The 12,500-nt window shown below is 46.1% G+C and overlaps 3 protein-coding genes across 4 annotated transcripts in view; 2 read left to right on the top strand and 1 right to left on the bottom strand.

Moving 5' to 3' along the window:
• Positions 1-325: 325 nt before the first annotated feature.
• On the top strand, positions 326-1,439 carry rasd3 (RASD family member 3). The gene has a single exon (XM_083694058.1). The coding sequence runs from the start codon at positions 449-451 to the stop codon at positions 1,088-1,090; it is 642 nt and encodes a 213-aa protein (XP_083550184.1). The 5' UTR covers positions 326-448; the 3' UTR covers positions 1,091-1,439.
• A 2,604-nt stretch (positions 1,440-4,043) lies between these two features.
• Positions 4,044-8,477, top strand: plk1 (polo-like kinase 1). Of its 2 annotated transcripts, none has more exons than XM_083694038.1 (11): positions 4,044-4,686; positions 4,977-5,145; positions 5,254-5,398; positions 5,580-5,673; positions 5,838-6,060; positions 6,284-6,353; positions 6,481-6,581; positions 6,883-6,960; positions 7,064-7,218; positions 7,401-7,583; positions 7,807-8,477. In XM_083694038.1, the coding sequence occupies exons 1-11, from the start codon at positions 4,324-4,326 to the stop codon at positions 8,002-8,004; spliced, it is 1,779 nt and encodes a 592-aa protein (XP_083550164.1). In that variant the 5' UTR covers positions 4,044-4,323; the 3' UTR covers positions 8,005-8,477. The 2 variants fall into 2 exon arrangements, with proteins under 2 accessions (XP_083550164.1, XP_083550165.1); XM_083694039.1 differs by having other exon boundaries at positions 4,046-4,686; positions 6,311-6,353; positions 7,807-8,475.
• A 2,072-nt stretch (positions 8,478-10,549) lies between these two features.
• The window catches only part of ern2 (endoplasmic reticulum to nucleus signaling 2), a 13,027-nt gene continuing 11,076 nt past the window's right edge, over positions 10,550-12,500 (bottom strand). The window contains 2 exon segments of the mRNA XM_083694024.1: positions 10,550-11,343; positions 11,507-11,574. Of these exon segments, the coding sequence (XP_083550150.1) occupies positions 11,161-11,343; positions 11,507-11,574 (251 nt within the window). The 3' untranslated portion in view covers positions 10,550-11,160.

Here is a 12,500-nt window from a genome sequence, read left to right as displayed (position 1 = left end):
TGTCAATCTCTACTGTCTCTATCCCAATAAAGCAGAAATGCCCTAGAAACATATATTTTTTAAAAGAATCAAGAAGATATTGGGATGGGTACAATATGGCTGTATGGTCTCTCTCTCACACACACTCACACACAGAGAGAGAGAGAGAAAGAGAGAGAAAGAGAGTGCCATACTGTAGGCCCTACCTCTCCCCATATCAGAGAGTGAGTAGACAGACAGACATGCCCACTGCTCTACTATTGGTCGTCTGCCCTGGCGACGAAGCGCCCTGGATGTTATAAAAACCAGGGACCTCTCGCGTAGGGCGTCAGGCTCACCTGTTGCACGAGAGGACCGGAGACTGCAACGTCTTGCGTCCTCGAGAGAGAGCAGTCTTTCTTTACAAGCATTCGTTATCATCACTGTCGAACATACAGAGTTATTAGTTCATTTGTCGACTTTTGGAACCATGTCGCTGTCAGAGCGCGAGAGCAGCACGGTCCGGTTGGTGTTCCTCGGGGCCGCGGGGGTCGGGAAGAGCGCACTCATCCACCGCTTCTTGCACAATCGCTTCGAGCACAAGTATACTCGCACGGTGGAGGAGCTGCACGCGTTGCAGTACGATACCGCGGCCGGAGACACCGTGCGCATCGAGATTCTGGACACAAGCGGCAGCTATTCTTTCCCGGCCATGCGCGAACTCTGCATCCGCCACAGCGACGCTTTTGCGCTCGTGTATGCGGTGGACGACCCCGGCTCGCTCGAAGAGGTGCGGCGGCTACGTGAGGAGATCCTGGAGCTGAGGGGCGGCAAGTGCGCGCCGATCACGGTGGTCGGTAACAAGGCGGACCTCACGGAGAGCGACGGGCGCCTGCTCCCTGCAGCTGGGGTCATGGCCGTGGTGGAGCGGGAGTGGGACTCGAGCTTTGTCGAGGCTTCCGCACGCACGGGAGAGAACGCGGTGGGGGTGTTCAGTGCGCTACTGCAGCAGGTGAACCTGCCCTCGCAGCTGAGCCCCGCGCTGTGCAGACGCAGAGAGACAATACCCAAAGAATCCACAAAGAAGAAGAGACCACCACTGAAGAAGAGCCACAGCTGTCTCTTGTCATAAGGAGAAAGAGGGGGGATGCTGGGCAGCTGGCCAGCCCCTTCACACCAACCCAGGTGTTAGAACTCGGCCCCTCTGTCCAAACCTGCTCACCTCTGTGTGGAGAAGGAGAGGGGGAGAGGGTGTGAGACAGTCATAGGGTTAAGGTTGCTTCTCTGGATCGAGCCCTTTTGAACTGACGCAGTTTGCGAAACTCCAAATTGCGGCGTTGACAGACTGATTGTGAAATATGAGGCTATTGACTCTGTAGCCTCTGTTGGCATAGGCTAATGAATGAATGAATGAATGGTGCTTGTTTTATAAAGGTTGCATGGGGGATGTAGTTTGTTCTTTTTTATTTGGGATGTGTGTGTGTCACACATTGTGTAAAAAAAATAAAACTCAATCAGTGATAAATACCTGTTTCTGCCTTTCCTTACAATCTCTCTCTCTCTCTCTCACTCACTCACACACACACACACACACACACACACACACACACACACACACACATCCCTGTATATGCTCAGGTCAGAGATCTTTGTCAATAAACGTGTTATGTAGTTCTACCTACATACACCTGTCACAATCTAGCCTCTTCAAACCTAGTCCCTTATGGGAGGGTCTGAACCTCCTGGTTTGTCATGACCTGCAGCTCCCCCAAGGTTGCTGCTAAAGATTGGGGTCTTATTTTTTTTAGAATAGAAGAGCATAAAACAGGTTGAAAGAGTGGAGGAGGTTCCTGACCTTGTCCAATGAGAATACTGAAGGTATGTTTATTTCTAAATGCAGCCCTGAGTTGAGGTAGGAAAGATATGGGTTTGTTGACCTAATATGTACGACATTTGAAAGGGTTTAGAGTGATAATCATAACAACCTAAAAATAACTTCAATTGTATCTCGATGGGCCCCAGGCCTGCTGATTTGCATGTTGATAGATTAGTGTTAGTCATTTGTAGGAGGGAGGAAGGAGGAATGTGGTGGAGTTTGTTTCTCACAGAGGCCTTATGGCTACTCTGTTCACATGATCTCACTGACCTCCTGCACTAATCACAGAATCGTCTCACACAAAGTGTCAGTATTGTTGATGCCAATTCTGCTCCCACCTTCTTCAGAAACAATAACATCGTGTTCACCTTCCTGCTGAAACAATAACATTCACATCATTCTGCATGTATCTTTGTACTAAAATGGCGGAGGCAAGTCTATATGTATTTTAAGTATGTTGAATATAATTCATTCATTCATTTCTCTGTCCTGCCTGCTGTCAATTCTAAACCCTCATTCAACCCCTGTACTAATAATAACATGGTAACTCTAACCACTTATGATAGGCCACACCCACACCCTGACTCCCCAGCCAATAGGGTTATTCACAGACAGTTCTACCAAAATAAAACGTGACACGGGGGTGTGTGTGATATAATAACATTGATCAATCTATAACCATAAACAAACTTCCTCAAACGTGGGCAGACGCTCCTGCTCACGAGTGCACTGGGCAAACACAAAGCCACAACTCTCATCCTCTCCTCTCATCCTCCTCGTTCTCCTCCATCCTCTTGTCTTCCTCTCATCCCCCCTCTCCAGCTCTAAAATTAACCTGCAGCTGAGAGCTGAACCACTGAGAAACAACATGAACGCAGCAGGCTATTTGTGTTCTTCATTCGAAGGAGGAAGGGGAGGGGGGAAGGGGGGAGGGCGGAAGGGGGGAGGGCAGGGAGGGATAGGAGATGATACACATGCACACACCTAGTTGACTAACCTGCGGTGGATTTGTATTGACACACAAAGGCTCAGGTGTACAAAATTGATATACGTGAACCTTGGTACACATAGACACTGTTAACACATAGCCTGACATACACTCCAACACAAACACACACACACACACACACACACACACACACACACACACACACACCAAAACACAATAACAATAGGAATCGTGGGAAACACGTGTGTGTGTGTGTGTGTGTGTGTGTGTGTGTGTGTGTGTGTGTGTGTGTGCGTGTGTGTGTGTGTATACAGTAGCACGGGGCTTGACTGTGGGTGGGTTGTTTGTTTTGGTCACATTCACGTGCATGCAGCTCACCACGTTTTGTGGAAAGTAACTTCTGCAGTCGCAACATTTCTTCCCACACGTGTGTGTGTGCGTGTGTATGTGTGTGGGGAGGTTCAATTGGAGCTGCTATCAGATTGAAGGACAGGCAGAGGCCATTTAAACTGCTTCAGCCCAGACTTCATCCTCTCTCAATTCAACTGAATGGAATAAGCTTTATTGGCATGGTGAGACATATATTAACTTATAAATCAATGATGAGAGGAAGAGAAATTATGACATAAAATGAACAATAACAAGTACATTCCAGTAACAACAGAAGTAAAATAACAACTTCTAGTAGCTCCTACTTTTATTTTGGGTTATCCCTCTCTCTCTCTCTCTCTCTCTCTCTCTCTCTCTCTTTCTCTCTAATTGTTTTTATTTGTATCTTTGTGTGTCCATCAACATAAATAAAATGCCAAATATCTCTTCACAATCATTGTTGCATTGCTAAGTAGTCAGTACAAAGCGCTTGTTGCTGCTGTCTGGTGTTCACCTTGTTTTGGTCACTTGAAACGTAAAAGACGTCTATTTCTGGTAACGTCCTGTCAGGAGGGAAATTTAAAATACTACTACAATTCCCAATGTTCATTTGCTTCCTTTGTAGTCGCTGGTGATTGGTCAGTGTTTAATTAAATAAATAAGGGGCGTTAGCTACGGTTCTTTAACCAATCGGCGCTGCGGATATGATTTTCGCGATCAAGGATTGGGCCTTTTTGGCCAAATCCTCCCATGCTGCATTGCTGTGTGGCTGGAATTCAAATCGGGACCACCAATCACAGGCGCTTCTAACGAACGGAGCAGCATTTAAACTTGCAGCTTGTCACTGTTGTCGAAAGACAGGCGAATAACAGCGGGGAAACGCAGTTGTCAAGGTTTTTTTGTTGATCGATATTTTTTGTCAAATCTATCTTAACGATCGTATGTGATCCATATATGCACGGTCTTATTTTATTAACGTTACTTCAGCACCTGTAGATGGTTAGTTTTGATTCGAATTCAGTGGTTTGCGCGAATGTGGATGGTAAGCTAGTTAGCTAGCCAGATAACGTGAGGTAGCCAGCAAGAGTTTAATCAAAGGGTTTTTAAAAAATATATATATATATCTTATTCACTGCGATCGTGCGCTGAAGAGCACTTTTTTTATATCAAGATGAGTGCAGCAATCGCAAAACCGGCTAATCCGACGACACATGCTGACCCCAAATCTGCACCTCTCAAAGAGATTCCAGATATTCTTGTGGATCCTCGTACTAAGAAAAGATACACAAGGGGAAGATTCCTCGGAAAAGGAGGCTTTGCTAAATGCTACGAAATCACAGATATGGACACTAAGGAAGTTTTCGCCGGTAAAGTCGTGCCCAAAACGATGATTCTCAAGCCTCACCAGAGGGAGAAGATGAGCTCAGAAATCTCAATTCACAAAAGTCTAGATAGCCCGCACATCGTGGGATTTAAAGGCTTTTTCGAGGACGACGACTTCGTTTTTGTTGTGCTGGAAATTTGCAGACGACGGGTGAGTGAAATCAATGTTGACTGAACATTGCTGGCCACCAACTTCCTATGCCCAACGGTCAACTCCCTTGAAAAAAGTTTGCTACACTGGCTAGCCAGCCACTGGCTACTAGCTAATAGACAATCTATCCAGCATAGCCGACACGGCTAGCTCCTGCTCATTAATTTATTATTCAATAAAATGGCCGTCACAACACACTGTCATTTTTGTGCTAAATTGAAAAATACAGGACTGACAGGTTTACATGAGTTTGTCTTTAAGTTGTCTACCTTCTGTGTTCCCCCTCCTAGTCTCTTCTGGAGTTGCACAAACGGCGGAAGGCGGTCACGGAACCGGAGGCTCGTTACTACATGATGCAGCTGCTCAAGGGCTGCCAATACCTCCACAACAACCGCGTCATCCACCGAGATTTAAAACTCGGCAACATCTTCCTCAACGATGACATGGATGTCAAGATCGGTATGACGCACACACACTCCCACACAAACCATTCATACAGATGGGGAGGCCACAAAGCAAACACCAGCAGCCCCACTCACCTGTCTTGTCCTCCCCCCCCCACCCCAGGTGACTTTGGCCTGGCCACTAGGATAGAGTATGACGGTGAGCGTAAGAAGACCCTGTGTGGTACACCCAACTACATTGCCCCAGAGGTGCTGTGTAAGAAAGGCCACAGCTACGAGGTCGATGTCTGGTCTCTGGGCTGCATCCTGTGAGTTGGGGACTCAGTTAATGCACACGCCTTTTCAAATACACACTTCAAATGCTTTGAGTTCACAGCACAGCATTTAGGTACAAATCCCACTAGTAGTCTGATGCAGTTAGTTTGCAGTGAACGAAAGACTCATGATGTGCTCCTATTCATGAATTCTGTTGGCGCTCTCCTCTCCCAGCTACACCTTGCTGGTAGGAAAACCCCCGTTTGAGACATCCTGCCTGAAGGAGACCTACAACCGCATCAAGAAGAACAACTACACTGTTCCCTGGGTGAGCACTCTGACCCTATCCTGTCGGCTAACACACTCTCACACCATCCCCTGTTGTTGAACACGCACACGCCTACAAACCGTAACCAAGACGCAGTCTGTCTGAATACAACCAGATACATATTTATGCTTATTGCACATTTCTATTCATATCTCTCCCTCCAGCATATCAACCCAGTGGCCACAAATCTGATCAAGAGGATGCTCCACGCGGAACCCAACCAGCGGCCCACCATCGGCGAGCTGCAGACAGACGAGTTCTTCACGGGGGGCTACATCCCCCTGCGGCTCCCCACCACCTGCCTCACCGTGCCCCCGCGCTTCTCCATCGCCCCCTCCTCCCTGGAGGCCAGCCAGCGTAAGCCGCTCACCGCCCTCAACAATCAAGGTACGCGCGCCGGTAACGCGACGTATGCAAGCTATAGCTCTCCGTATACTCTGGCTCCTCATGTCCCTGCCCTACAAAGGTACAGGCATGGGACAATGCCTACCTACGGAAGTTATCATGATTCATACACACACTATAGCCCACGAAGGAAACAGAAGTGGCACAATGCAACGTTTGATAAGAGATAATGCTCACTGTTGATATTATAACCGGTGTGTTGAAGGTTCTAAGGGTCGTTTTCTCTGTTCAGATGGGACGGATAAGCCAGAGTCGAAAGAAGAGCCCCTGCACAGGTGAGGCCCTCCACACACACACAATGGACATACAGGGATGGGTTCACTCTACATGGGTTCATTCTGAGATGTTTTTGCGCTGTTCTGAGTCTGTAGGAGTGTGTATTCTGACGTGTGTCTCTTGCAGAGAGATACCCGAACCGGCAGTCTGCAACCTGACCGATATGCTGGAGCAGCTCAACACTGTCAATGCATCCAACCCCTCGGAGAGAGCCCTCATACGCATGGGTAAGAACACACGTGCACGCGTGCGCGCGCACACATACCACTTGCTTAGTAATAAAAAAATTAAAACTTAACCCCAGTCAACATTCAGCTCCAACCAATACATGCATGTATTGATTGGAGCTGAATGTTGACTGGGGTTAAGCTTGAATTTTTATTTGCTTGTTCCAGGACCCGCAAACTAAGCAAGTGGTACATGTGTCTTATAGCTTTTGAGTGACTTGTTGTATTACTGCATCTCATTGTACTGTTTAACACGTTTCTTTCCATACCTGACTCTTGTCAATGTGTTTTGTGTTTCCAGAGGAGGCTGAGGATCCAGCCTGCATCCCCATCTTCTGGATCAGCAAGTGGGTCGATTACTCCGACAAATACGGCCTGGGTAAGAATACGTGCGTTCGCGTGCGCGTTACTGTCGTCTTACCGACCGTGTGACCGTCGCGTGATTTGTTTTGACGACTTACGACTGTTGTCTTTTTTTTTAGGTTACCAGCTGTGCGACAACAGCGTGGGTGTTTTATTCAACGACTACACCCGACTCATCATGTACACGGACGGCGACAGCCTGCAGTACATCGACAAGACGTCCGCCGAGTCCTACCTCAGCGTGCGCTCCTACCCCTCCATGCTCTCCAAGAAGGTACGCACAGTCGTGTGTTTTGCCAGGCTAGCCTAGCACGAAGGTAGCCCAATTCATTGTCTTATGGTCACAAACGCGTTCATGATGCAGTAATACCGTGGCTTGTTTTTTCTTTTTTTTGAAGGACTTGAACCCACCTAACATGCGTCTCCCCACCTCCCTCCCCTTCTCTCTCTCTTCAGATCACGTTGCTCAAGTATTTCCGTAACTACATGAGCGAGCACCTGTTGAAGGCGGGCGCCAACATCGTGCCGCGTGACGGCGATGAGCTGGCCCGCCTGCCCTACCTCTGCCACTGGTTCAGGACCAAGAGCGCCATCGTCCTCCACCTCACCAACGGCACGGTGCAGATCAACTTCTTCCAGGTATAAAACGCTTTGTCTTCTTTCTGTCATTTCTTTGGGGAATTGCGTATTCTAAATATTCGTCCATAGGCCTGTGTACACTTGCCGTAAAGTTGTACGTAGCAATTTCCATCTGTTTTGAGAAATGTTACCACTAAGTCAATTGTACTACTTATAGTAGGACCTCCACTCTCTGTAGTGTCAGTCAGACTGTATATGTATTAACCCTCTCCTCTCTCTCCAGGACCACACGAAGCTGATCCTCTGCCCCCTGATGGGTGCGGTGACGTACATCGACGCCAAGAGGGCGTTCTGCACCTACAAGATGAGCCTGATCGAAGAGTTCGGCTGCTGCAAGGAGCTCGCCAGCCGCATGCGATACGCCCGTCTCATGGTGGAGAAACTACTGACCTCCAAGTCGTCGACCACTTCCGCACGCTAGAGCCCGTCACGGCGCAGGAGAGAGAGCCCCGCACCTCCCGACCCGATCGCGACCGTCTTCCCACTAACCTATCAGAGCACTGGATGGCGGGCGGGTTCCAGTGGTTGCGACGTCGTCATACGCCCGTGCAGTACACGTTAAAACTGTCTTATAGTTGAAAGCGGGTGAATGATTAGGATTTTAATCTGGATGTTTAGAATGAAAGGGATGCTGTCTGTGTCGATGTAATAGATATATAATTCAGAGGGTGTGAACTTGTGTCTGTGTTGGTTTGTCTTAAGTGAGAGGACTGAAACTCACCATGCTGATGATATCTATACACTATCATGTACATGCTGTTTGTTTACCTTTCTTTTTACATGTTTTTTAGATGTTTCTGTCTTTTTCGACACAAATCCCTCCTCTCCTGTACAAAGCCCCGCAGATGCATTTAATGTTGTAAAATGTTTAAATTTCCAAGTTTAATAAAGATTCTTTCCGGAAGAGAAAGCGTCACTCGTGTTCGACTTGTTTACTTCAAGCCATTCAAAGCAATCACATTTATTTATTAATTTATTCCAAAAACCAAAGTACAAAAAGTTTCTTCTTATTCCACTCCTGGGCAGCAAGTACAAAATTCCTTCATTCTTACACACCACAGCAACACTAGAACTGTGGAAGGGCAAGCTCATAGAGCATTCATAAGCCTTCATGTGGCCTACCCAGTGTTGCTTGAAAGTTTGAACCCTACAGGGATGGTCATTATTTTTGTATAAAATATTCAAATGACCTTATAAAATCTTTTGGAAGGGCGTCCACTTCTAGGCCAAGTTGCTGTCATGTTAAATGCTCTCCATTTGTAAATTATTTGCCTCACAGTGGACTGATGGAGCTCAAATCTTGTTGAGATGATTTTATAGCCTTCCCCAGACTGATGTGCTCTCACTACCCTCTTCCTGATGTCCTGAGATCTCCTTTCCTCTCGGCATGGTGTGTTTTGCTTTCACCTGTTTGGGTAAGACAAAACTGACCAGGTTGCTTATCTCTATTTATCAGAGTCCAAACTCTTTCCTAAAGATCTGTCCTTTGATTGGTTCATTTGGTACCCAATTATTTCCCCACCTGATTCTACTTACCTACTTGATTTAACCAATGCAACTTGGGGTTCACTTATTTTTGCACCTGCACTAATTTCTTTATAATTGAGTTTTTCTACTACACACATGATTTCCTCTAAACCAACATATGGAATTGGTAAATGTTAACCTGTTATGTCAGATAAAAAAAAAAGACTGGTTCTGATTAAATAAAGATTTCATGGTAAAAAAACTCTGTAATTGCACAAGGGGTTCACATACTTTCAAGCAGCACTGTATAAGTTAACATGAGTGTAAGGCATTGTAACGTAAATGGGTGGTTCATTCATAAAACTATTTAGCATTGTTGTCATGCAATGTTTTGAGAAACTCAAATAAAATATCTCAGATTTGTTGTACATGCCACTACAGTTGGTGACTACACATTTAGTACAGACTTATTTGTATTTCTGTCTTTATAAAACTTTTAAAAAGTCAGAATTACACAAACTGTGTGCTTAACTAGCCATCATCTATGTGTATGCGTACAAATAGGGTAGCATACGGATTTGAAAATCATAGTTCTTATTCGATGGTTAATAATAGCAGTGGTTTATGGATGATAACCCCTCCAACCCCCCCTTCAGGGAGGTTTCAGTAACTACAATGTAATCTACATGTCTGTCGGTGGTCACTAGATGACCATGCTAGAAAGGACACAAGTCGTGGTGCTGTCAGTACTGGTGAGTGAGTCTAGCACCTCTTAGTTTAGGGTCTTGTTCTTAGTGCTTGGAGGTTTGAAACAGCTGTAGGCTTCCCTCAATACACTCCAGACCAGACTGGTCAAATCTCAAACATCTTTCCTTGATTCCTCGCTCATCTCCTTCTTAAAACTCAGTGGAGGAGGTCTGAACATCCCCTCCTCTCTGACCTTCTCCTCCAGTGCATTTTAAGGAGGCCAGCAGGAATCCAAAAAATGACTTTTGAGATCGGGCTGTAACAATGACAATCGTACCTGTGACATCCTTCCCCTATCCTACTATTATATCCCAGTGTATCTGTAGTAGTCAACCAATAGGTCAGAGCTGGACTCATCCCAGACCTGTTTGCACTTGTGGCAAACTCCCAATTTCTGCGTCCCAATTCCCCACCTTTGGTTTCCACGATATCACCGTACCCAGTCAATTCCCTTTAGAACCATATGGGGGGAGTGCAAAAATCCACACTTCAGGAAAAGAGTGGAAGATTGGGACGCAGTAATTGACTCTCCATGTCATGTTTCGGAACACAGATCTGGAACCAAGCGAGCAATCTGACATCAGACAGGCACATCTCAATAATCTGAACTTTCTTTTTCTATATTTGGGTTGGGGTTGGGGTTAGGGTTAGGGGTTAACCCTAACTATATCTGAACTCTTTATAGAAACATCCAACTATCACATATTCATTCATCAGTCGGTAACTCAGTGTAACCCAACCAGTGTAACCACAACAACAGGAGAGAGGACCTCTGACCTCAAGCTTCAACTACAAAGTCCTCAAATTCCTGTCGAAAAACGTCGGCTTCAACCAGGAAGTCCTAAAATGTCTGAGGAAAAACACTGTGGGCCCGTTCAATAACATATTGTTTGCCCACTCCAGTGCATGACAACTACCCCTCAAAGCTGAAATGTGCCAAGGATAAACCCACAACACACGCGCACACGCACGCAAGCTAGGGAAAAAAATGGAAAAGACAAAAAAAAAAAAAAAAAAGCTCTTCTTCAGAAGCAGAGCAACAGTCTCTTTTTGGGAGCACCTGCATTAGACAGTTCGCTATTCCAGCTCTTCCGGTTGAGCGGTGTGACGTCCTCCATTTTGGTGTGAAGTGAGTGGTGTCCTTTTTGAGTGTTCAACCCCTCCTCCCTCGGGGTAAATCAAGTGTCAGGGCTTTGTAAAAGGGAGGAGAGGGAGAATAGGAGTGTGTTTACTATTTGGCTGTTGGAGGCAATTATGGAGTGCGTTGAGTGTGCGAGTGTTATGTCTGCACAGGGTACTGCACAGATAGTAGGATTGATTGTGTGTGTGTGTGTGTGTGTGTGTGTGTATGTGTATGTGTGTGTTACTTCACTGCAGGGGGCAGGTAATAGGGGTGGAAGAGTCTCTCATGGGCACAGGTGTGCAGCGCGTTGTGTGTGTGTAACAGTAACCGTGGGAACCGCGAGGTGAAGTAACTAACGAAGCCCTCTGGGACCTCCCCCAGAGTCTCCTGCACCTCAGCGGGCAGCTCATGGTAGTGGTGCTTCTATAGGAGGGAGGGAGGGAGGGAGGGAGGGAGGGAGGGAGGGAGGGAGGGAGAGGAGAGTCAGAATGAGAGTTCATACAGGTTTTCATCTAACTTCCTAATAATGATTGAATCATTTTCATCCACAATTGTGAGCGCAAAGGAATACATGTTACACACACACCTTGTTCCTCATGGCTCTCAGCAGGTCTCTGACTGAGTTTCCTTTATATGTCCGGAACTTCCTCAGATCTGGAAAAAAAACACACACACACACACACACACACACACACACACACACACACACACACACACACACACACACAGACACACAGACACACAGACACACAGACACACACACACACACACACACACACACACACACACACACACACACACACACACACACACACACACACGATGAAGGTGATCAATGATGACAATGATGTACAGTGCCCTGCGTAAGTAATGGGACAGTGAAGCATTTTCTCTTATTTTGACTCTACACGCCATCTTTGAAACAAACAATTACCGTGAGGTTAAAGGAGAGATTCTCAGCTTTCATTTGATGGTATTTGTGTACATATTGGTTTCACTATTTCACAAGGCAATTGGCCTGACAGGTGTTTCTGGTTAGTCAGGTGTGTTCTGTCACATCATTTGTGCAGACATAAAAGATCTGTCACTGTCTAGTATTGACTCTAGGCTTTGCGTTTGCTTTTGGAGTTTGCTATTGGTGTCTGTCAACATGAAGACCAAAGCGACCTCAGTGAAAGTCAAATAACTCCTTTATTCAGCTGAAAGGAAACATAGCCAAAACCTTAGGCTTGCCAAAATCAACAGTTTGGAACATCATTCAAAATAAATAATAAAATAAAAAAAAGCATGGGTGAGCAATCGCAAACAGGCTGGTAGGCCCAAGGAAGACAGTGGATGATTGAAGAATGCTCACCATAATTAAGAAAAAACCCAAAACTGTCCCATTGATCAGGAACACTCCCCATGAGGTAGGTTTGAATGTGTCAGAGACTACCATCCCAAGAATACGTCACCTGCCGAACTACAGACACTTCAGTGCAAGGTAGTGTCACTTCTAGGTTCAAACTACTAGTTATCCTAAAAAAGGATGGTCAGTTTGGTAAAAAGTACAGTTTGCTAAAAAATACCTAAAAAGCCTG

The sequence above is a fragment of the Argentina silus genome, assembly GCF_951799395.1.
Source record: "Argentina silus genome assembly, chromosome: 22".
Taxonomy (NCBI): Eukaryota; Metazoa; Chordata; class Actinopteri; order Argentiniformes; family Argentinidae; genus Argentina; species Argentina silus.
This window is presented reverse-complemented; position numbering and strand designations above follow the sequence as displayed.

What these genes read in the sequence shown, in the direction of transcription:
- plk1 (XM_083694038.1), top strand. Translation starts at nt 4,324, where the DNA reads ATGAGTGCAGCAATCGCAAAACCGGCTAATCCGACGACACATGCTGAC. An exon ending in GAGAGCCCTCATACGCATGG is followed by an intron (nt 6,582 to 6,882) that starts GTAAGAACACAC and finishes TTGTGTTTCCAG; the next exon opens with AGGAGGCTGAGGATCCAGCC. An exon ending in CTCCGACAAATACGGCCTGG is followed by an intron (nt 6,961 to 7,063) that starts GTAAGAATACGT and finishes CTTTTTTTTTAG; the next exon opens with GTTACCAGCTGTGCGACAAC.
- rasd3 (XM_083694058.1), top strand. Translation starts at nt 449, where the DNA reads ATGTCGCTGTCAGAGCGCGAGAGCAGCACGGTCCGGTTGGTGTTCCTC.